Source organism: Oncorhynchus mykiss, chromosome 9, assembly GCF_013265735.2.
Source record: "Oncorhynchus mykiss isolate Arlee chromosome 9, USDA_OmykA_1.1, whole genome shotgun sequence".
In the NCBI taxonomy this organism is placed as follows: Eukaryota; Metazoa; Chordata; class Actinopteri; order Salmoniformes; family Salmonidae; genus Oncorhynchus; species Oncorhynchus mykiss.
In genome coordinates this window covers 79,235,088-79,260,511 of record NC_048573.1, presented here as the reverse complement: position 1 = coordinate 79,260,511, position 25,424 = coordinate 79,235,088, and the positions used below count along the sequence as shown (strand labels likewise).

At 47.8% G+C, this 25,424-nt stretch overlaps 2 protein-coding genes across 2 annotated transcripts; both read left to right on the top strand.

The window, feature by feature from the left end:
- Positions 1–366: 366 nt before the first annotated feature.
- LOC110532878 (probable C->U-editing enzyme APOBEC-2) lies at positions 367–20,382 on the top strand. The gene is made up of 5 exons (XM_036989155.1): positions 367–1,036; positions 16,387–16,567; positions 19,139–19,309; positions 19,971–20,152; positions 20,241–20,382. Exons 1-4 carry the CDS (start codon positions 741–743, stop codon positions 20,148–20,150), a joined length of 828 nt encoding a protein of 275 aa, XP_036845050.1. The 5' UTR covers positions 367–740; the 3' UTR covers positions 20,151–20,152; positions 20,241–20,382.
- Positions 20,161–24,246, top strand: LOC118965947 (DNA-directed RNA polymerase II subunit RPB1-like). The gene is made up of 5 exons (XM_036986984.1): positions 20,161–20,191; positions 20,241–21,129; positions 21,492–22,121; positions 23,165–23,569; positions 23,811–24,246. Exons 1-5 carry the CDS (start codon positions 20,161–20,163, stop codon positions 24,244–24,246), a joined length of 2,391 nt encoding a protein of 796 aa, XP_036842879.1.
- Positions 24,247–25,424: the final 1,178 nt, after the last annotated feature.

The following is a 25,424-nucleotide window of genomic DNA, read 5'->3' as shown; positions in this document are numbered from 1 at the left end:
GTCTCTGAAATGAATTACTGGGCAGAGAGAGAGAGTAAATTGTAACTTCCCCCTACACCTCCCTCTCTCTCTCTCTCGCCACAAGTTGTTACATCTGCAGTGCAGAAACCCATTACACACACACACCATTCCTCCCCTCCCCCAACGTCTGTCCCCAGATTGCTGTACAGATTGATTATTTGTCTACACACACACCATTCCTCCCCTCCCCCAGAGTCTGTCCCCAGATTGCTGTACAGATTGATTGATTGTCTACACACACACCATTCCTCCCCTCCCCTAGATTCTGTCCCCAGATTGCTGTACAGATTTGATTGTTTGTCCACAGATGCACACTCTGCACCTTCTGTGTGTGTGTATGTGTGTCTGTTTGTGTGACCTTGATGTAGTGATAAGGGTTTTAAATCTGGAAAGAAAAGAGCCCTGGTCACAACACACACGCACAGACAGACACAGGCAAGTTATTAATAACTTGCCTGTTGCTGGCCTGCTGACAGTCCTAAAAGCCTGACATAGAATATTACTGTGTGTGTGTGTCTGACAGTTCCTAAATGAATTCCACTACTGACATCCCCCTTTAGATTCTTCTGTTAATAGCCAGGCATGGAAAAAGTGGGTGTCACCTAACTGTCTCATTCAAAATGCACACACACACAAACAATAATATTTATATAAGTCAGACAGCGCACGTCTCCCTCTAACTGACATTCACTTGATTACAGACGCTGAAACACAGAGTCATGGCTGACAACCACCCAGTCTGGCTTTCAGTGAAGAAGAGGGAGAAGAAAGGAGAGAGCAAACCACTAGAGAAGGAGGAGGAGCAGGAGAAGGAGCAGAAGAAGGAGAAAGTGTTGAAGACAGGATACCAAGTTGTGAAGACGGGATACCAACACCAACCAGGGGAGGTGAGGAAGAAGGAGGGAGGCGGAGAGAAGACAGGTGGAATGGAGGAGATAACAGAGGTAGCAGAAGGAGGAGTGGAAAATGGAGAGTTTGAAACCATCGAGCTGCCACCATGGGAGATCGTCACTGGGTAAACACATTCACCAAACACACACCAACCACACACAAATCTCTTTTGCACACTTTCTCTCTAACACACATAGGCAGGTATACTTTCTCTGGGGGTTTGTGTCATGTCTCTCTCATCATTTTATACACATTTACATAAGTATTCAGATGCTTTACTCAGTACTTCATTGAAGCACATTTGTCAGTGATTACAGCCACAGTTATTCTTGGGTATGATGCTTCAAGCTTGGCACACCTGTATTTGGGGAGTTTCTCCCGTTCTTCTCTGTAGATCCTCTTAAGCTCAGGTTGGATGGGGCGTACCTGCACAGATATTTTCAGGTCTCTCCAAAAATGGCGCCAGAGGAGATGGTTGTCGTTTCTGATCCACTAACCAATTGTGCTATTGTGTGTGTTTTTTCGCGTTATTTGTAACTTATTTTGTACATAATGTTTTTGCCACCGTGTCTTCTAACCGAAAAGAGCTTCTGGATGTCAGGACAGCAGTTATTCACCCCGTACTGGAGGAATACTTTTTCTTCAATGAGTCGTACGGGAAAGATTTACTTCAGACGTCCGACAAGGCCCTCAACCCCGTCATTCGTAGGTGTAAGGGAACACCCCCCTGAAATGGACAAAAATGAATGGGAACATATTGGCTCTGTACAAAACATATACACGATGTCCAATACCACTCAATTGGACTTCGTTTCATTCAAAGTTGATTGCAAATGCCATATGGCAAATGCCAAGTGTAACACTGCAAAAATCCAATAGATGGCGAGTGCGCTCCACCGTAATATTTCATATTGCAAAATGTAACACAAGTCAAGACCCAAGAGTAAAATTCAGAAAATTTTTATTCTTTCAATTTTTTTTGTCAATTCCACATTTATAAGAACTGTATGAACATACTTTAGTCATATTTTATTATAATTTAAAAATAATAATAATACTTGTCCATAACGCATATGTTTTGTCCATTTGCAAGATGATTTCATAGGAAGTCAAAAGTCAGTCACAAGTCACTTTTTTTATTTGCCAAATGCCATAAGAAATGTCCAAATGCATTCTAAAAGATTTGAAAGTCAGTCACTTCAATGGAAGTCAGTTTACAAACCCAAAGTCAGTGAACCATGTCCAAAAGGCAAACCTGTTTTCATACTGCCCAAATGATATATAGCACTATGTTAAGCCATGAATCAACCTAGATGGTCTATTTGTCATGTATGATGAGGGAGAAGTGGGACTGTTGTTTTTTTAATGATTTTTTTTAAAAACGTCCAAAATGACAATGACAATGCTCCCCCTGTTGGATGGGCACAGGTGGGGGGTTCTCCCTACCCAACCGTGGACCCCTTGCTACCCCATAATGCATTAAAAACAGTTTTAAAAATGTGCTCCTGGTAACCCATTCCAATCATCAGGTGCACGGCTGGTCATTTGCAATATGTTTCAATGTGCATTCTGATTTCAGAATGTCACTTTGGTTATGGTACCTCACTGTTTAAACATATTGCAAATGGACAAAAGTCAGCCAGCAAGTCACCGTCCACCGTCCATCAGTCAGTTAGATATCATTCGAACACCAAACTGTTTTGAAGCCAGCTATCACATTTTTCAGAGCTGGCCCAAAATTCACAGCGCCTTCTGTTCAAACCATAATAAAAACATAAAACACGTAGTTACGTTCTAGTTGCGGGTCCAGTTCTGACATTATATGTAGGCCGAGCTGAGGCGACCCCGAATCCCAAGTTTCGGCCTGATAGGTCATTTGGAGCCCGAGTGGCGACCTTAATTAGTGTTGAAAATCCACATTTTCCGGGCATTGCTACGGGGTCCTTGAATGAGCTATCAGGGTTGAATGCACTATTTCTATCAAAAAGCAGGTTGGGTATGGAAAAACACTTTTAGGGTGATTTTAACCACTTCCGGTTGCTTCAGGAAGCTTAGAACCGACACAGATAGACCTCATAGTAGACTGATGGATTGTCATCAAAGACAGATTCACATATCTTGATTGGGGTATGCTCTTACAGAATCCTGAGTTTTAAGTATTTATGTTGAGAATTGATTGATCTACACAGGGTTGAATGCAGTGATTTTCACAATTGCAGGTTATGTATATCAAAACACTTTTAGGGTGAATTTAATCACTTCCGGTTGCTTCAGGAAGCTTAGAATCGACACAGGTAGACCTCATAGTGGCCTGATGGATTGTCATCGGAGACAAGTTCATACGCCATTCATAATCAACATAGGCTTCAGGTTGAATTTAGGGGTGCAGGCAATGTATTCCTATGGGGAGAGAAGTCAATGCAAATTGTTTGATGTAAACACCTTCTTTTAACTGTTATGGGTTGAGATTATGGTAATGCCATTGCAGGCTAAGTGTGTCTTTAAGCACTGCACTGTGTCACGTGTGTGTGTGTGTGTGTGTGTGCGTGTGTGTGTGTGTGTGTGCGTGTGCGTGCGTGTGCGTGCGTGTGCGTGCGTGTGCGTGTGTGCGCGTGTGTGTGTGTGTGTGCGTGTGAGAGGTTTTTCTTTGACATCTGTTGGGAGAAATGACTGATTTACAGTTCATGAGGGTTGCTTAATCACACATATGAAGTTTTGAAAAGATCTGACCTTTTTAACCCTCCGAAACAGCACCTATGACATCATTTTAAGGCACTTCCGGTTGGTACAGGAAGCTAAACTTGAACACATATCTTCCTTGGGGTAGGCTCTCACAGAATCCTGAGTTTAAAGTCTTTATGTTAACAAAAGATTAAGCTTGTGTTTGAATATATTTCATTTGCGATTTTCATGAATAGGAAAAGTTTCTAGGGGTATTTATGTCCGCTGCGTTATGCTAATTTGTTTGAGGCGATGATTACGCTCCCGGATCCGGGATTGCTAGTCGCAAGAAGTACATCAAAACACCTTTTGGGTGAATTTAATCACTTCCGGTTGCTCCAGGAAGCTTAGAATCAACACAGGTAGACCTCATAGTGGCCTGATGGATTGTCATCGAAGACAGGTTCATACGCCATTCATAATCAACATAGGCTATAGGTTGAATTTAGGGGAGCAGGCAATGTATTCCTATGGGGATTGATGTCATTGTAATCTGTGAGATCAAAAACCCCTGTTTTACTGTTAAGGCTTAATGCCACACGGTCAAGATTAGGCTTGCACAGATCGGGAGGACCTTAGGAACATTCCTGTGGTTGAATTGTCCTTCTAAACCCAACGATTCCGCCGCTGTCCCCCAAAAGCACCTGATTTCCAGGCTTCATTTTGGGCCTTCTTTTTTTCACGGTCGCTGCACTCAGACCGAGCGCACAGCCTTGAGATTATGGTAATGCCATATCAGGCTCTGTGTGTCTTTAAGCACTGCACTTTGTCACTCCATCCTTGCTTTGTGTGTGTGTGTGTGTGTGTGTGTGTGTGTGTGTGTGTGTGTGTGTGTGTGTGTGTGTGTGTGTGTGTGAGAGAGCTTGTCATGTGTGGAGTTGTCATGGCAGCACTGTGCTATAGGTGTGGAGTTGTCATGGCAGCGATGTGGTACAGGTGTGGAGGTGACATGGTAGCGATGTGGTACAGGTGTGGAGTTGTCATGGCAGCGATGTGGTACAGGTGTGGAGTTGTCATGGCAGCGATGTGGTACAGGTGTGGAGGTGACATGGCAGTGATGTGGTACAGGTGTGGAGTTGTCATGGCAGCGATGTGGTGCAGGTGTGGAGTTGTCATGGCAGCACTGTGCTACAGGTGTGGAGTTGTCATGGCAACACTGTGCTACAGGTGTGGAGTTGTCATGGCAGCACTGTGCTACAGGTGTGTAGTTGTCATGGCAGCGATGTGGTACAGGTGTGGAGTTGTCATGGCAGCACTGTGCTACAGGTGTGGAGTTGTCATGGCAGCACTGTGCTACAGGTGTGGAGTTGTCATGGCAACAATGTGGTACAGGTGTGGAGGTGACATGGCAGCGATGTGGTACAGGTGTAGAGGTGACATGGCAGCGATGTGGTACAGGTGTGGAGGTGACATGGCAGCGATGTGGTACAGGTGTGGAGTTGTCATGGCAGCGATGTGGTACAGGTGTGGTTATGTCATGGCAGCGATGTGGTACAGGTGTGGAGTTGTCATGGCAGCGATGTGGTGCAGGTGTGGAGTTGTCATGGCAGCGATGTGGTGCAGGTATGGAGTTGTCATGCTAGCACTGTGCTACAGGTGTGGAGTTGTCATGGCAGCACTGTGCTACAGGTGTGGAGTTGTCATGGCAGCGATGTGGTACAGGTGTGGAGTTGTCATGGCAGCACTGTGCTACAGGTGTGGAGTTGTCATGGCAGCACTTTGCTACAGGTGTGGAGTTTCATGGCAGCGATGTGGTACAGGTGTGGTTATGTCATGGCAGCGATGTGGTACAGGTGTGGAGTTGTCATGGCAGCGATGTGGTGCAGGTGTGGAGTTGTCATGGCAGCGATGTGGTGCAGGTGTGGAGTTGTCATGGCAGCACTGTGCTACAGGTGTGGAGTTGTCATGGCAGCGATGTGGTACAGGTGTGGAGTTGTCATGGCAGCACTGTGCTACAGGTGTGGAGTTGTCATGGCAGCGATGTGGTGCAGGTGTGGAGTTGTCATGGCAGCGATGTGGTACAGGTGTGGAGTTGTCATGGCAGCACTGTGCTACAGGTGTGGAGTTGTCATGGCAACACTGTGCTACAGGTGTGGAGTTGTCATGGCAGCACTGTGCTACAGGTGTGTAGTTGTCATGGCAGCGATGTGGTACAGGTGTGGAGTTGTCATGGCAGCACTGTGCTACAGGTGTGGAGTTGTCATGGCAGCACTGTGCTACAGGTGTGGAGTTGTCATGGCAGCGATGTGGTACAGGTGTGGAGTTGTCATGGCAGCACTGTGCTACAGGTGTGGAGTTGTCATGGCAGGACTTTGCTACAGGTGTGGAGTTTCATGGCAGCACTGTGCTACAGGTGTGGAGTTGTCATGGCAGCGATGTGGTACAGGTGTGGTTATGTCATGGCAGCGATGTGGTACAGGTGTGGAGTTGTCATGGCAGCGATGTGGTGCAGGTGTGGAGTTGTCATGGCAGCGATGTGGTGCAGGTGTGGAGTTGTCATGGCAGCACTGTGCTACAGGTGTGGAGTTGTCATGGCAGCGATGTGGTACAGGTGTGGAGTTGTCATGGCAGCACTGTGCTACAGGTGTGGAGTTGTCATGGCAGCACTTTGCTACAGGTGTGGAGTTTCATGGCAGCGATGTGGTACAGGTGTGGTTATGTCATGGCAGCGATGTGGTACAGGTGTGGAGTTGTCATGGCAGCGATGTGTTGCAGGTGTGGAGTTGTCATGGCAGCGATGTGGTGCAGGTGTGGAGTTGTCATGGCAGCACTGTGCTACAGGTGTGGAGTTGTCATGGCAGCGATGTGGTACAGGTGTGGAGTTGTCATGGCAGCACTGTGCTACAGGTGTGGAGTTGTCATGGCAGCGATGTGGTGCAGGTGTGGAGTTGTCATGGCAGCGATGTGGTACAGGTGTGGAGTTGTCATGGCAGCACTGTGCTACAGGTGTGGAGTTGTCATGGCAACACTGTGCTACAGGTGTGGAGTTGTCATGGCAGCACTGTGCTACAGGTGTGTAGTTGTCATGGCAGCGATGTGGTACAGGTGTGGAGTTGTCATGGCAGCACTGTGCTACAGGTGTGGAGTTGTCATGGCAGCACTGTGCTACAGGTGTGGAGTTGTCATGGCAACAATGTGGTACAGGTGTGGAGGTGACATGGCAGCGATGTGGTACAGGTGTAGAGGTGACATGGCAGCGATGTGGTACAGGTGTGGAGGTGACATGGCAGCGATGTGGTACAGGTGTGGAGTTGTCATGGCAGCGATGTGGTGCAGGTGTGGAGTTGTCATGGCAGCACTGTGCTACAGATGTGGAGTTGTCATGGCAGCGATGTGGTACAGGTGTGGAGTTGTCATGGCAGCACTGTGCTACAGGTGTGGAGTTGTCATGGCAGCACTTTGCTACAGGTGTGGAGTTTCATGGCAGCACTGTGCTACAGGTGTGGAGTTGTCATGGCAGCGATGTGGTACAGGTGTGGTTATGTCATGGCAGCGATGTGGTACAGGTGTGGAGTTGTCATGGCAGCGATGTGGTGCAGGTGTGGAGTTGTCATGGCAGCGATGTGGTGCAGGTGTGGAGTTGTCATGGCAGCACTGTGCTACAGGTGTGGAGTTGTCATGGCAGCGATGTGGTACAGGTGTGGAGTTGTCATGGCAGCACTGTGCTACAGGTGTGGAGTTGTCATGGCAGCACTTTGCTACAGGTGTGGAGTTATCATGGCAGCACTGTGCTACAGGTGTGGACTTGTCATGGCAGCGATGTGGTACAGGTGTGGTTATGTCATGGCAGCGATGTGGTGCAGGTGTGGAGTTGTCATGGCAGCGATGTGGTACAGGTGTGGAGTTGTCACGGCAGTGATTTGGTGCAGGTGTGGAGGTGACATGGCAGCGATGTGCTACAGGTGTGGAGTTGACATGGCAGCGATGTGGTACAGGTGTGGAGGTGACATGGCAGTGATGTGGTACAGGTGTGGAGTTGTAATGGCAGCGATGTGCTACAGGTGTGGATTTTTCATGGCAGCACTGTGCTACAGGTGTGGAGTTGTCATGGCAGCACTGTTCTATAGGTGTGGAGTTGTCATGGCAGCACTGTGCTACAGGTGTGGAGTTGTAATGGCTGCACTGTGCTACCGGTGTGGAGTTGTCATGGCAGCGATGTGGTACAGGTGTGTAGTTGTTATGGCAGCGATGTGGTACAGGTGTGGTTATGTCATGGCAGCACTGTGCTACAGGTGTGGAGTTGTAATGGCTGCACTGTGCTACCGGTGTGGAGTTGTCATGGCAGCGATGTGGTACAGGTGTGTAGTTGTCATGGCAGTGATGTGGTACAGGTGTGGTTATGTCATGGCAGCGATGTTGTGCAGGTGTGGAGTTGTCATGGCAGCACTGTGCTACAGGTGTGGAGTTGTCATGGCAGCGATGTGGTACAGGTGTGGTTATGTCATCGCAGCACTGTGCTACAGGTGTGGAGTTGTCATGGCAGCCCTGATGATGTTGAATCATGCAAGCCACCTCTTTATTGCACCTCAGCCGTTGCCCCTTCATTGAAACCATTCAATACCAGGCTTCAGGGCTTTACTTTATGATGCTAAGATCATTTCACAATGAGTGAATACTGAATTCTTTCTGATTAAAACACTTTTTGCATCCCTTCCCTAACAACACTTCTGATTCAATTTCTGTGTTCCGTTGCAGACTCCCCATCTCAGCCTGATAGGTATGGACAATCCGGGATTGTGCCATTCGGGTGATGGGGAAATGTAAATTAAGAAAGACAAATATTTGGCAATTCTATTTGCTTGTTTCTAATTTTTAATCAGCATGTGTTTTATAATACATTTCATACTTGTCACGATCACTGTCTTCAAACTCCCTGTCATAGATGAGCCAAGGCGCAGCGTGCATGTAATTCCACATCTTTAATAAAGTGAAACCTTCACAACAAACAGGTAAACAGAAACCGACCGTGACGCAACCGTGGTGCACACAAACACACACAGAAAATAAATAATTACCCACAACATTAGGTGGGAAAAGTATGATTCCCAATCAGAGACAACGATAGACAGCTGCCTCTGATTGGGAACCACACTCAGCCAAAAACAAAGAAATAGAAAACATAGAATGCCCACCCCAATCACACCCAGACCTAACCAAATAGGGAAATAAAAAGGCTCTCTAAGGTCAGGGCGTGACAATACTGTTGTTTTTATTGTATGTTATATGTGTTGTTATACAATCTGCTAAAAGACAACAGTTATTGACTGTCTGGCTTCATCAGCGCTTAATTGTATTTGGATAAGGGGCAGGGTTGATGATAGCTAGATAGTTTACCAGCCCACAGAAGTAGTAGAAGAAGAAAATTGACTTCTTCAAAACATGGCAGCGATGTAGTACAGGTGTGGAGTTGTCATGGCAGCGATGTGGTACAGGTGTGGAGTTGTCATGGCAGCGATGTGGTACAGGTGTGGAGTTGTCATGGCAGCGATGTAGTACAGGTGTGGAGTTGTCATGGCAGCGATGTGGTACAGGTGTGGAGTTGTCATGGCAGCGATGTGGTGCAGGTGTGGAGTTGTCATGGCAGCGATGTGGTACAGGTGTGGAGTTGTCATGGCAGCGATGTGGTGCAGGTGTGGAGTTGTCATGGCAGCGATGTGGTGCAGGTGTGGAGTTGTCATGGCAGCGATGTGGTACAGGTGTGGAGTTGTCATGGCAGCGATGTGGTACAGGTGTGGAGTTGTCATGGCAGCGATGTGGTGCAGGTGTGGAGGTGACATGGCAGCGATGTGGTGCAGGTGTGGAGTTGACATGGCAGCGATGTGGTGCAGGTGTGGAGGTGACATGGCAGCGATGTGGTACAGGTGTGGAGTTGTCATGGCAGCGATGTGGTGCAGGTGTGGAGGTGACATGGCAGCGATGTGGTGCAGGTGTGGAGGTGACATGGCAGCGATGTGGTGCAGGTGTGGAGTTGTCATGGCAGCGATGTGGTGCAGGTGTGGAGGGGACATGGCAGCGATGTGGTGCAGGTGTGGAGGTGACATGGCAGCGATGTGGTGCAGGTGTGGAGGTGACATGGCAGCGATGTGGTGCAGGTGTGGAGGTGACATGGCAGCGATGTGGTGCAGGTGAGGAGGTGACATGGCAGCGATGTGGTGCAGGTGTGGAGGTGACATGGCAGCGATGTGGTGCAGGTGTGGAGGTGACATGGCAGCGATGTGGTGCAGGTGTGGAGGTGACATGGCAGCGATGTGGTGCAGGTGTGGAGGTGACATGGCAGCGATGTGGTGCAGGTGTGGAGGTGACATGGCAGTGATGTGGTGCAGGTGTGGAGTTGACATGGCAGCGATGTGGTGCAGGTGTGGAGGTGACATGGCAGCGATGTAGTACCGGTGTGGTTATGGCATGGCAGCGATGTGGTACAGGTGTGGAGGTGACATGGCAGCGATGTGGTGCAGGTGTGGAGGTGACATGGCAGCGATGTGGTGCAGGTGTGGAGGTGACATGGCAGCGATGTGGTGCAGGTGTGGAGGTGACATGGCAGCGATGTAGTACCGGTGTGGTTATGGCATGGCAGCGATGTGGTACAGGTGTGGTTATGGCATGGCAGCGATGTGGTGCAGGTGTGGTTATGTCATGGCAGCGATGTAGTACAGGTGTGGTTATGGCATGGCAGCGATGTGGTGCAGGTGTGGAGTTGTCATGGCAGCGATGTGGTGCAGGTGTGGTTATGTCATGGCAGCGATGTGGTACAGGTGTGGTTATGGCATGGCAGCGATGTGGTGCAGGTGTGGAGTTGTCATGGCAGCGATGTGGTACAGGTGTGGTTATGGCATGGCAGCGATGTGGTGCAGGTGTGGAGTTGTCATGGCAGCACTGTGCTACAGGTGTGGAGTTGTCATGGCAACGATGTAGTACAGGTGTGGTTATGTCATGGCAGCGATGTGGTGCAGGTGTGGAGTTGTCATGGCAGCGATGTAGTACAGGTGTGGTTATGGCATGGCAGCGATATGGTGCAGGTGTGGAGTTGTCATGGCAGCGATGTGGTACAGGTGTGGTTATGGCATGGCAGCGATGTGGTGCAGGTGTGGAGTTGTCATGGCAGCGATGTGGTACAGGTGTGGTTATGGCATGGCAGCGATGTGGTGCAGGTGTGGAGTTGTCATGGCAGCGATGTGGTACAGGTGTGGTTATGGCATGGCAGCGATGTGGTGCAGGTGTGGAGTTGTCATGGCAGCGATGTGGTACAGGTGTGGTTATGGCATGGCAGCGATATGGTGCAGGTGTGGAGTTGTCATGGCAGCAATGTAGTACCGGTGTGGTTATGGCATGGCAGCGATGTGGTGCAGGTGTGGAGTTGTCATGGCAGCGATGTAGTACCGGTGTGGTTATGGCATGGCAGCGATGTGGTGCAGGTGTGGAGTTGTCATGGCAGCGATGTAGTACCGGTGTGGTTATGTCATGGCAGCGATGTGGTGCAGGTGTGGAGTTGTCATGGCAGCGATGTAGTACCGGTGTGGTTATGGCATGGCAGCGATGTGGTACAGGTGTGGAGTTGTCATGGCAGCGATGTAGTACAGGTGTGGTTATGGCATGGCAGCGATGTGGTGCAGGTGTGGAGTTGTCATGGCAGCGATGTAGTACCGGTGTGGTTATGGCATGGCAGCGATGTGGTACAGGTGTGGAGTTGTCATAGCAGCGATGTAGTACAGGTGTGGTTATGGCATGGCAGCGATGTGGTGCAGGTGTGGAGTTGTCATGGCAGCGATGTAGTACAGGTGTGGTTATGGCATGGCAGCGATGTGGTGCAGGTGTGGAGTTGTCATGGCAGCGATGTGGTTCAGGTGTGGAGTTGTCATGGCAGCACTGTGCTACAGGTGTGGAGTTGTCATGGCAGCACTGTGCTACAGGTTTGGAGTTGTCATGGCAGTGATGTGGTACAGGTGTGGAGTTGTCATGGCAGCACTGTGCTACAGGTGTGGAGTTGTCATGGCAGCACTGTGCTACAGGTGTGGAGTTGTCATGGCAGCACTGTGCTACAGGTGTGGAGTTTTCATGGCAGCACTGTGCTACAGGTGTGGAGTTGTCATGGCAGCACTGTGCTACAGGTGTGGAGTTGTCATGGCAGCACTGTGCTACAGGTGTGGAGTTGTCATGGCAGCACTGTGCTACAGGTGTGGAGTTGTCAATAAGAAAATTGACTTATTCAAAACATGTTGGAACCAAAAAACCCCCTCAAAATGAATTACGTTCTACTGTTCCGATCAGCAAAATACAGTTCTGAACTGGTTCAACCCCAAAAAAGTAACGGTTTGAATTGTTCCTTTCTGTTCCTTTTTTTAACCTGTGAAATCAACTGTTTTTTATATTTTGCTCATTAAATTACTTTACTAATCAGTGTGTCAATAAAAGCTGGTGCGGAAAATCAATGTTAAGGAAGTCTCAAGGTTTTGCTCGCCTGAGGTAGAGTATCTCATGATAAGCTGTAGACCACACTATTTACCAAGAGAGTTGTAGCTGTCTATTTACCACCACAAACCAATCCTGGCACGAAGACTGCACTCAGCGAGCTGTATAAAGCCATAAGCAAACAAAAAAAGTATCATTTTTATTTATTTATTGAACCTTTAGTTATCTAGGCAAGTCAGTTAAGAATAAATTCTTATTTACAATGACGGCCTACCCCTGCCAAACCCGGACAAGGCTGAGCCAATTGTGCGCCGCCCTATGGGACTCCTAATCATGGTCGGTTGTGATACAGCCTGCAATCTAAACAGGGTCTGTAGTGACGCCTCTAGCACTGGGATGCAGTGCCTTAGACCGCTGCACCACTTGGGAGCCCAGAGGCGGCCTGGGACTTTAATGCAGGGAAACTTAAATCCGTTTCTACCAGCATGTTACATGTACAACCAGAGAGAAAACAACTCTAGATATTTACTCCACAGACAGAGACGAGTACAAAGCTCTCCCCCGCCCTCCATTTGGCAATTCTGACCAAAACTCTATCCTCCTGATTCCTGCTAACAAGCAAAAACTAAAGCAGGAAGTACCAGTGACTTGTTCAATATGGAAGGTGTCAGATGACGCAGATGCTAGCACAGACTGGAATAATGTACCAGGACTCATCCAATGGCATTGAGGAGGATACCACATCAGTCACCGGCTTCACCAATAAGTGCATTGATGACGCTGTCCCCACAGTGACCGTACATACATACCCCAACCAGAAGCCATGGATTACAGGCAACATCTGCATTGAGCTAAAGAGTAGAGCTGCCGCTTTCAAGGAGCGGGACTCTAACCTGGGCGCTTATAAGAAATCCCGCTATTCCCTCCAACGAACCAATAAACAGGCAAAGCGTCAATACAGGACTAAGATTGAATCATACTACACCGGCTCCGATGCTTGTCGGATGTGGCAGGGCTTGCAAATTATTACAGACTACAAAGGGAAGCACAGCCACGAGCTGCCCAGTGACACGAGCCTTCCAGGTGAGCTAAATTACTTCTATGCTCGCTTCGAGGCAAGTAGCACTGAAACATGCATGCGAGCACCAGCTGTTTCTGACAACTGTGTGATCACGCTCTCTGTAGTCGATGTGAGTGAGACCTTTAAACAGGTCAAGATTTACAAGACAGACAGATTATAAGGATGTGTCCTTTGAGCATGCGCTGACTAACTAGCAAGTGTGTTCACTGACATTTTCAACTTGTCCCTGAAGGCCGTAAACATTGTCAAAGACCCCACCCACCCCAGTCATAGACTGTCAGACCCTGAACACTAATGGCTTCCCAGACAATTTGCATCCCCTTTTATGCTACTGCTACTCTCTGTTTATTATCTATGCATAGTCATTTTAACTCTGCCTACATGTACATATTACCTCAATTACCTCGACTAACCAGTGCCCCCGGACATTGACTCTGTACCGGTACCCCCTGTATATAGCCTCACTACTGTTATTTTACTGCTGCTCTTTAATTATTTGTTATTTGTTATTTTATTTTTTACTTATCTATTTTTACATAACACTTATTTTTCTCAAAACTGCATTGTTGGTCAAGGGCATGTAATTTAGCATTTCACTGTATTCGGTGCATGTGACATGTGACAAGTGTTTTGACTAATTACATGTCAATGCTAATATAGCTCAAATTCGCTAGGTAGCTAACCATGTAGCAATGTATTTGAAAGACAACAAGTGCTCATTGTGCAAATGTATTTATATTTTCAATAAACATTGGAGACAAAATATCGTTTACATGTTGTCAACAATCTAAGCCAACACATCTGTTTTGCCCAATAGTTGCGCAGGTGTCCGTTTTGTTGGCAAACAACCAACCCATTGAGATGCAGTGACAATTTTCAGATGAAACTGTTAGCAGATATAGTGAGCCTGTGATGACCAATAGAGCCCCACAGTGTCATAATGCCCATAGAGTCTTGCGGTCAAACAGGGAAATGGTTCCAATCATTTTTCTCGTAGGGAATTTCAGGAACCCTTCAATAAGAGCTGTGTTTAACGCAGGCGTACCCTTGTGTGACGTTTTGATTACCATGTAAATCTCTCTGGTACAAGGCGACGTTTATCAATATGTTGGGCTCTATTTACTCTCAGATTAGAAAATGCTAATTAGCATCAACGTAGACATCATGCAAGGCTACAATCCCTGCCAGCTCCTACACATCATCTCTAGCTGACACCTTTGCTAACAGTTATTGTGTCAATGTAAAACTTACACAAGACAGTTCACAGAATTGTCAATTCAATGAAAGTCAGCACATTTTGCTAACAGATGGTTAATCCAGAGATGTTTACCTCGATTCGGCAGTCTCCTTCAGATCATTATGACCTTTGTAGATCTTTATGATCGCCACATATACAGGTGAATATACTGATAGAAGTCAACTTCTCCAAGAGAAATTTACACAGTTATCAAAACGTCATGCCAGGGCAAGCGTCCATGAATCACAGCCCTTACTCTAAGTGTTTCTAAAATACCCTGTGGGAAAAATGCCTGGTGGAAAAACTATTGGAACCATTACCGTCTTCAAACACTGCTTGTCCAATCAGCATCCAGGATCCAAACAACCAGTTTTATAATGATTGTTATGTCATGATCAAAGCAGCCAAACCCCACCATAACAGAGGTTTGTAGTCACTTTACAAATGACCTCGATTAACCTCTAACCCTGCACATTGACTCGGTACTGGTACATCCTGTATAAAGCCTCGTTATTGTTATGTACATTTCTTGTGTTACTTTTTGATTGACTTGTTTTTTTTTCACTTTAGTTTATTTAGTAAATATTTTCATAACTCTATTTCTTGAACTGCATTGTTGGTTAAGGGCTTGTAAGGAAGCATGTGACAAATAAAATTTGATTTGATTTGATTCATTAGTAGTGACTGTTACCATGACAGCCGGTCCCAATACACCCCCTACCTCTCTCCCTGGGCACTACCACTAACTCTGAGGTCCCTAGGGCTTCATTTATAACATTTATATTTTCAGGGTTTAATCAAAAGAGGGTAAGGGATACTGTTCGGATTTGGAATAGCCTCTATCTTGTGTTAGCCATGTTTTCCAGTAGAGTGCTGTGATCCTATAGTAGTTACCAAATCAAATCCAAATCTAATTTTATTTGTCACAAACACATGGTTAGTAGATGTTAATGCGAGTGTAGCAAAATGCTTGTGCTTCTAGGTCCGACAGTGCAGTAATATCTAACAAGTAATCTAACAGTTCCCCAACAACTACCTAATACACACAAATCTAAAGGGGTGAATGAGAATATGTACATGTAAGTACATGGATGAGCGATGGCATGGGCAAGGTGCAGTAGATGGTATAAAATAGAGTATATACATGTGCTATGAGTAATGTAAGATATGCAAACATTATTAAAGTGGCATTATTTAGAATGATATTGTATAAAGTGACAAGTGATCCATTTATTAAAGTGGCCAGTGATTGGGTCTCAATGTAGGCAGCAGCCTCTCTGAGTTAGTGATTTCTGTTTAACAGTCTGACGGCCTTGAGATAGAGGCTGTTTTTCAGTCTCTCGGTCCCAGCTTTGATGTACCTGTACTGACCTCGCCTTCTGGATGATAGCGGGGTGAACAGGCAGTGGCTCGGGTAGTTGTTGTCCTTGATGATCTTTTTGACCTTCCTGTGACATCGGGTGCTGTGGGTGTCCTGGAGGGCAGGTAGTTTGCCCCCGGTGATGCGTTGTGCAGACCTCACTACCCTCTGGAGAGCCTTACGGTTGTGGGCGGAGCAGTTGCCGTACCAGGCGGTGATACAGCCCGACAGGATACTCTCGATTGTGCACCTGTAAAAGTTTGTGAGTGTTTTTGGTGTATAGCCAAATTTCTTCAGCCTCCCGAGGTTGAAGAGGCACTGTTGCGCCTTCTTCACCACACTGTCTGTGTGGGTGGACCATTTCAGTTTGTACATGATGTGTACGCCGAGGAACTTAAAACTTACTACCTTCTCCACTACTGTCCCGTCGATGTGGATAGGGGGCTGCTCCTTCTGCTGTTTCCTGAAGTCCACAATCATCTCCTCCGTTTGCACAGTTAGTACTCTGTGTTGTGGCTCCAGCAACCCTTTTTCGAATTCGGGTCATGGCAGGGAATATTCGTCTTGGAAGCTTATTTGACCTCAAACAGCAGGTCGCCACCTTTAGCTTATCCTCTCTCTCTTTATCTCCTTATTTTTCTCTCCCTCCCTCTCCCCTTCTCCCCACAGGGAGCAGATGAGTCCGTTCTACTTTAAGTTCCAATTCCGGAACGTTGAGTATTCATCTGGCCGTAATAAGACGTTGCTATGTTACCGCGTGGAGACTCCGGAGGGCGCCACTGATCCACTACAGGGATACATAGAGGACGAACACGCCACCGCACACGTAGAGGAGGCCTTCTTCACACGGGTAACAACATAAAGTTGGATGGAGGGCTCACTTGGCTGTTTTATCATGGGATGCACCATGAAGCCAGTTTTAGTGTGGGATGCACCATGAAGCCAGTTTTAGTGTGGGATACATCATGAAGCCAGTTTTAGTATGGTATGCACCATGAAGCCAGTGTTAGTGTGGGATGCATCATGAAGCCAGTTTTAGTGTGGGATGCACCATGAAGCCAGTTTTAGTGTGGGATGCAACATGAAGCCAGTTTTAGTGTGGTATGCACCATGAAGCCAGTTTTAGTGTGGAATGCACCATGAAGACAGTTTTAGTGTGGGATGCACCATGAAGCTAGTTTTAGTGTGGGATGCATCATGAAGCCAATTTTAGTGTGGGATGCACCATGAAGCCAGTTTTAGTGTGGGATGCACCATGAAGCCAGTTTCAGTGTGGGATGCATCATGAAGCCAGTTTTAGTGTGGGATGCACCATGAAGCCAGTTTCAGTGTGGGATGCATCATGGAGCCAGTTTTAGTGTGGGACACATATATTCCCCCTCTAGGTGTACCCTCCTACCAACTCTGACACATATTCCCCCTCTAGGTGTACCGTCCTACCAACTCTGACGAATGTTCCCCCTCTAGGTGTACCCTCCTACCAACTCTGACACATATTCCCCCTCTAGGTGTACCCTCCTACCAACTCTGACACATATACCCCCTCTAGGTGTACCATCCTACCAACTCTGTGACTCAGATTCTCCCTCTAGGTGTACCCTCCTACCAACTCTGACACATATTCCCCCTCTAGGTGTACCCTCCTACCAACTCTGACACATATTCCCCCTCTAGGTGTACCCTCCTACCAACTCTGACACATATTCCCCCTCTAGGTGTACCCTCCTACCAACTCTGACACATTTTCCCCCTCTAGGTGTACCCTCCTACCAACTCTGACACATTTTCCCCCTCTAGGTATACCCTCCTACCAACTCTGACACATATTCCCCCTCTAGGTGTACCATCCTACCAACTCTGTGACTCAGATTCTCCCTCTAGGTGTACCCTCCTACCAACTCTGACACATTTTCCCCCTCTAGGTGTACCCTCCTACCAACTCTGACACATATTCCCCCTCTAGGTGTACCCTCCTACCAACTCTGACACATATTCCCCCTCTAGGTGTACCCTCCTACCAGCTCTGACACATTTTCCCCCTCTAGGTGTACCCTCCTACCAACTCTGACACATTTTCCCCCTCTAGGTATACCCTCCTACCAACTCTGACACATATTCCCCCTCTAGGTGTACCCTCCTACCAACTCTGTGACTCAGATTCTCCCTCTAGGTGTACCCTCCTACCAACTCTGACACATTTTCCCCCTCTAGGTGTACCCTCCTACCAACTCTGACACATATTCCCCCTCTAGGTGTACCCTCGTACCAACTCTGACACATATTCCCCCTCTAGGTGTACCCTCCTACCAACTCTGACACATATTCCCCCTCTAGGTGTACCCTCGTACCAACTCTGACACATATTCCCCCTCTAGGTGTACCCTCCTACCAACTCTGACACATATTCCCCCTCTAGGTGTACCATCCTACCAACTCTGTGACTCAGATTCTCCCTCTAGGTGTACCCTCCTACCAACTCTGTGACTCAGATTCTCCCTCTAGGTGTACCCTCCTACCAACTCTGACACATATTCCCCCTCTAGGTGTACCCTCCTACCAACTCTGACACATATTCCCCCTCTAGGTGTACCCTCCTACCAACTCTGACACATATTCCCCCTCTAGGTGTACCCTCCTACCAACTCTGACACATATTCCCCCTCTAGGTGTACCCTCCTACCAACTCTGACACATATTCCCCCTCTAGGTGTACCCTCGTACCAACTCTGTGACTCAGATTCTCCCTTTAGGTGTACCCTCCTACCAACTCTGACACATATTCCCCCTCTAGGTGTACCCTCGTACCAACTCTGACACATATTCCCCCTCTAGGTGTACCCTCCTACCAACTCTGACACATATTCCCCCTCTAGGTGTACCCTCCTACCAACTCTGACACATATTCCCCCTCTAGGTGTACCCTCCTACCAACTCTGACACATATTCCCCCTCTAGGTGTACCCTCCTACCAACTCTGACACATATTCCCCCTCTAGGTGTACCCTCCTACCAACTCTGACACATATTCCCCCTCTAGGTGTACCCTCGTACCAACTCTGTGACTCAGATTCTCCCTCTAGGTGTACCCTCCTACCAACTCTGACACATATTCCCCCTCTAGGTGTACCCTCCTACCAACTCTGACACATATTCCCCCTCTAGGTGTACCCTTGTACCAACTCTGTGACTCAGATCTTCCCTCTAGGTGTACCCTCCTACCAACTCTGACACATATTCCCCCTCTAGGTGTACCCTCCTACCAACTCTGACACATATTCCCCCTCTAGGTGTACCCTCCTACCAACTCTGACACATATTCCCCCTCTAGGTGTACCCTCCTACCAACTCTGACACATATTCTCCCTCTAGGTGTACCCTCGTACCAACTCTTTGACTCAGATTCTCCCCTTCTCGCCCACAGGTCCTCCCCCACTATGACTCCTCCCAGGAATATGAGGTCCGGTGGTACGTATCTTCCAGTCCTTGTGCAGCCTGCTTCACCAAGATGGCCGATGTCCTCAGACTGAGAAAGAATCTCCGCCTCTACCTCCTCATGTCCCGCCTCTTCCTGTGGGAGGAGCCTGAGATAAAGGTGCCAATCCCCCTCCCACACACACAGAGATGGGCATCAAAGCGACAGGTCTTGCTCTTCATTGTAATCAGAGGGCTGATATAAATACTATGCATGCCAGTCTCTCTGGCCAAGCGTTTAGGAGAGACTGACTACATCACTTCTTCTTTTCATAAGAAACATGAATGTGTTGAAAATTCCAATAGTTTGCATAGTCAACTTACACAAAGCTCTGACACACACCCCAGTCATCTTTTCACAGTCCCCAAATCCAGAACAAATTCAAGAAAGCGTACAGTATTATATAGAGCCCTTATTGCATGGAACTTCCTTCCATCTCATATTGCTTAAATAAACAGCAAATCTGGTTTCAAAAACAGATAATGCAACACCTCACGGCACAACGCCTCTCCTCTATTGGACCTAGTTTGTGATAGTTTGTGTGTATGTATTGATATGTAGGTTACGTTTGCCATTTTAAAAATGTATGTAGTTCTGTCTTTGAGTTTATTAATGTTCTGTATTATGTCACGTTTCATGTTTTGTTTGGACCCCAGGAAGAGTAGCTGCTGCTTTTGCAACAGCTAATGGGGATCCTAATAAAATACCAAATACCAAATTAGACTCCCTCGCTCTCATACAGTACATGTGCGTGCTGTGTGTTTGTGTCTCTGTGTGCTAGGTGGGCCTGCGGTGCCTGGCGTCACTGGGTGTGAGGATAAGGATGATGAAGCCGTCTGACTTCTTGTCTGTCTGGGAAACGTTTGTAGAGAAGGATGAGGACATGACCTTTAACCCCTGGGAGGACTGTCAGGACAACTACCAATACTACCAGTACAGACTCAACACCATCCTCAAGTAAAGGTACATACATGTACGCACACGCACATACACAGAGAGATAGTATTAACTTTTCCTTTTTGTATTTGTTTTCTGTGTGTTTCTGTTTCAGGTGCAGTCAAAACCATTTCACACCCCCACACCCTGACTACAACTACAACCCCATCTACACGTTCTCCAACCCCATCTTCACATCCTACAAACCCCATCTACACATCCTCCAACTCCATCTACACATCCTCCAACCCCATCTACACATCCTCCAACCCCATCTACACATCCTCCAACCCCATCTACACATCCTCCAACCCCATCTACACGTCCTCCAACCCCATCTACACATCCTCCAACTCCATCTACACATCCTCCAACCCCATCTACACATCCTCCAACCCCATCTACACATCCTCCAACCCCATCTACACGTCCTCCAACCCATCTACACCTCCTACAACCCATCTACACGTCCTACAACCCCATCTACACGTCCTCCTACCCATCTACACGTCCTCCAACCCATCTACACGTCCTCCAACCCCATCTACACATCCTCCAACCCCATCTACACGTCCTCCAACCCATCTACACGTCCTCCAACCCATCTACACGTCCTACAACCCCATCTACACGTCCTACAACCCAATCTACACATCCTACAACCCCATCTACACTTCCTCCAACCCCATCTACACGTCCTCCAACCCCATCTACACATCCTACAACCCCGTCTACACATCCTACAACCCCATCTACACATCTACACGTCCTCCAACCTCATCTACACGTCCTACAACCCCATCTACACGTCCTCCAACCCATCTACACATCCTACAATCCCATCTACACATCTACACGTCCTCCAACCCCATCTACACGACCTCCAACCCCATCCAAACATCCTCCAACCCCATCTACACATCCTACAACCCCATCTACACGTCCTCCAACCCCATATACACGTCCTACAACCCCATCTACACGTCCTACAACCCCATCTACACGTCCTACAACCCCATCTACACATTTACACATCCTCCAACCCCATCTACACATCCTCCAACCCCATCTACACATCCTCCAACCCCATCTACACGTCCTCCAACCCCATCTACACATCCTCCAACCCCATCTACACATCTACACGTCCTCCAACCCCATCTACACATAATCCAACCCCATCTACACATCCTCCAATCCCATCTACACATCTACACGTCCTCCAACCCCATCTACACATCCACCAATCCCATCTACACATCTACACGTCCTCCAACCCCATCTACACGTCCTACAACCCCATTTACACATCCTCCAACCCCATCAACACGTCCTCCAACCCCATCTATATGTCCTCCAACCCCAGCTACACGTCCTCCAACCCCATCTACATGTCCTTTAACCCCAGCTACACGCCCCCCAACCCCATCTACACGTCCTACAACCCCATCTACACGTCCTCCTACCCATCTACACGTCCTCCAACCCATCTACACGTCCTCCAACCCCATCTACACATCCTCCAACCCCATCTACACGTCCTCCAACCCCATCTACACATCCTCCAACTCCCTCTACACATCCTCCAACCCCATCTACACATCCTCCAACCCCATCTACACATCCTCCAACCCCATCTACACGTCCTCCAACCCATCTACACGTCCTACAACCCCATCTACATGTCCTCCTACCCATCTACACGTCCTCCAACCCATCTACACGTCCTCCAACCCCATCTACACATCCTCCAACCCCATCTACACGTCCTCCAACCCATCTACACGTCCTCCAACCCTATCTACACGTCCTACAACCCAATCTACACATCCTACAACGCCATCTACACTTCCTCCAACCCCATCTACACGTCCTCCAACCCCATCTACACATCTTCCAACCCCGTCTACACATCCTCCAACCCCATCTACACATCCTCCAACCCCATCTACACATCCTCCAACCCCATCTACACATCCTCGAACCCTATCTACACGTCCTCCAACCCATCTACACGTCCTACAACCCCATCTACACGTCCTACAACCCAATCTACACATCCTACAACCCCATCTACACTTTCTCCAACCCCATCTACACGTCCTCCAACCCCATCTACACATCCTACAACCCCGTCTACACATCCTACAACCCCATCTACACATCTACACGTCCTACAACCCCATCTACACGTCCTACAACCCCATCTACACGTCCTACAACCCCATCTACACATCTACACGTCCTCCAACCTCATCTACATGTCCTCCAACCCCATCTACACGTCCTCCAACCCATCTACACATCCTACAATCCCATCTACACATCTACACGTCCTCCAACCCCATCTACACGACCTCCAACCCCATCTACACATCCTCCAACCCCATCTACACATCCTACAACCCCATCTACACGTCCTCCAACCCCATATACACGTCCTCCAACCCCATATACACGTCCTACAACCCCATCTACACGTCCTACAACCCCATCTACACGTCCTACAACCCCATCTACACGTCCTACAACCCCATCTACACATTTACACATCCTCCAACCCCATCTACACATCCTCCAACCCCATCTACACGTCCTCCAACCCCATATACACGTCCTACAACCCCATCTACACGTCCTACAACCCCATCTACACGTCCTACAACCCCATCTACACATTTACACATCCTCCAACCCCATCTACACATCCTCCAACCCCATCTACACATCCTCCAACCCCATCTACACGTCCTCCAACCCCATCTACACATCCTCCAACCCCATCTACACATCTACACGTCCTCCAACCCCATCTACACATAATCCAACCCCATCTACACATCCTCCAATCCCATCTACACATCTACACGTCCTCCAACCCCATCTACACATCATTCAACCCCATCTACACATCATCCAACCCCATCTACACATCCTCCAACCCCATCTACACATCTACACGTCCTACAACCCCATCTACACATCCTCCAACCCCATCTACACGTCTTCCAACCCCATCTACATGTCCTCCAACCCCAGCTACATGTCCTCCAACCACATCTACACGTCCTCCAACCCCAGCTACACGTCCTACAACCCCATTTACACATCCTCCAACCCCATCAACACGCCCTCCAACCCCATCTATATGTCCTCCAACCCCAGTTACACGTCCTCCAACCCCATCTACATGTCCTTTAACCCCAGCTACACGTCCCCCAACCCCATCTACACGTCCTCCAACCCCATCTACACGTCCTCCAACCCCAGCTACACGTCCTCCAACCCCAGATACACGTCATCCAACCCCAGCTACACGTCCTCCAACCCCATCTACACGTCCTCCAACTCCATCTACACATCCTACAACCCCATCTACACATCCTCCAACCCCATCTACACGTCCTCCCACCCCATCTACACGTCCTCCAACCCCATCTACACGTCCTACAACCCCATCTACACATCTACACATCCTCCAACCCCATCTACACGTCCTCCAACCCCATCTACACGTCCTCCAACCCCATCTACACGTCCTCCAACCCCATCTACACATCATCCAACCCCATCTACACATCCTCCAACCCCATCTACACATCTACACGTCCTACAACCCCATCTACACATCCTCCAACCCCATCTACACGTCCTCCAACCCCATCTACATGTCCTCCAACCCCAGCTACACGTCTTCCAACCCCATCTACATGTCCTCCAACCCCAGCTACACGTCCTCCAACCACATCTACACGTCCTCCAACCCCATCTACACGTCCTCCAACCCCAGCTACACGTCCTCCAACCTCAGCTACACGTCATCCAACCCCAGCTACCCGTCCTCCAACCCCATCTACACGTCCTCCAACTCCATCTGCACATCCTACAACCCCATCTACACATCCTACAACCCCATCTACACATCTACACATCCTACAACCCCATCTACACATCTACACGTCCTACAACCCCATCTACACGTCCTACAACCCCATCTACACATCCTACAACCCCATCTACACATCTACACATCCTCCAACCCCATCTACACATCCTCCAACCCCATCTACACATCCTGCAACCCCATCTTCACATCCTACAACCCCATCTACACATCCTAAAACCACATCTACTCGTCCTGCACGTCCTACAACCACATTTACACATACTACCACCACATCTACTCATCCTACAACCACATTTACATGGTCTAAAACCCTGTCTGCACGCTCTACAACCACAATTACAAGTGCTACAACCACTTCTACATGTCAGCATTGACTCCTTGTCTAAATAAAGACACCTTGGTCTCATCATTGACTCCTTGTCTAAATAAAGACACCTTGGTCTCATCATTGACTCCTTGTCTGAATAAATAGACCTTGGTCTCAGCATTGACTCCCTGTCTAAATAACGACACCTTGGTCTCAGCATTGACTCCCTGTCTAAATAAATAGACCTTGGTCTCAGCATTGACTCCCTGTCTAAATAAAGAGACCTTGGTCTCAGCATTGACTCCCTGTCTAAATAAATAAACCTTGGTCTCAGCATTGACTCCCTGTCTAAATAAAGATACCTTGGTCTCAGCATTGACTCCCTGTCTAAATAAAGACACCTTGGTCTCAGCATTGACTCTCGGTCTAAATAAAGAGACCTTGGTCTCAGTATTGACTCCCTGTCTAAATAAATAGACCTTGGTCTCAGCATTGACTCCCTGTCTAAATAAAGAGACCTTGGTCTCAGCATTGAATCTCTGTCTAAATAAATAGACCTTGGTCTCAGCATTGACTCCCTGTCTAAATAAATAGACCTTGGTCTCAGCATTGACTCTCTGTCTAAATAAAGAGACCTTGGTCTCAGTATTGACTCCCTGTCTAAATAAATAGACCTTGGTCTCAGCATTGACTCCCTGTCTAAATAAAGAGACCTTGGTCTCAGCATTGACTCTCTGTCTAAATAAATAGACCTTGGTCTCAGCATTGACTCCCTGTCTGAATAAATATACCTTGGTCTCAGCATTGACTCCCTGTCTAAATAAATAAACCTTGGTCTCAGCATTGACTCCCTGTCTAAATAAATAGACCTTGACTTCCTGTCAAAATAAAGATACCTTGGACTAAGCATTGACTCCTTGTCTAAATAAAACAGGAAACAGGAAATATATTGTATATTGAGCTCCACCCCCAAATTCCACTAAAACATTTTATTTTGGTATTTAAAAAAAAGAGTCCGCTGTTGATAGATAAAATCCCAAAATGTTTTGTATGTCAGCAGTCAAGTTTTCAAGATATTGTACTTT

Coding starts and splice junctions, on each gene's coding strand:
- LOC118965947 (XM_036986984.1), top strand. CDS start 20,161: ATGTACGCACACGCACATACACAGAGAGATA. Junction 21,130..21,491: donor TCCTACAACCCCATCTACAC/GTCCTACAACCC, acceptor CTCCAACCCCAG/CTACACGTCCTCCAACCCCA. Junction 22,122..23,164: donor TCCTCGAACCCTATCTACAC/GTCCTCCAACCC, acceptor CTCCAACCCCAG/CTACATGTCCTCCAACCACA.
- LOC110532878 (XM_036989155.1), top strand. CDS start 741: ATGGCTGACAACCACCCAGTCTGGCTTTCAGTGAAGAAGAGGGAGAAG. Junction 1,037..16,386: donor CCATGGGAGATCGTCACTGG/GTAAACACATTC, acceptor TTCTCCCCACAG/GGAGCAGATGAGTCCGTTCT. Junction 16,568..19,138: donor AGGAGGCCTTCTTCACACGG/GTAACAACATAA, acceptor TCTCGCCCACAG/GTCCTCCCCCACTATGACTC.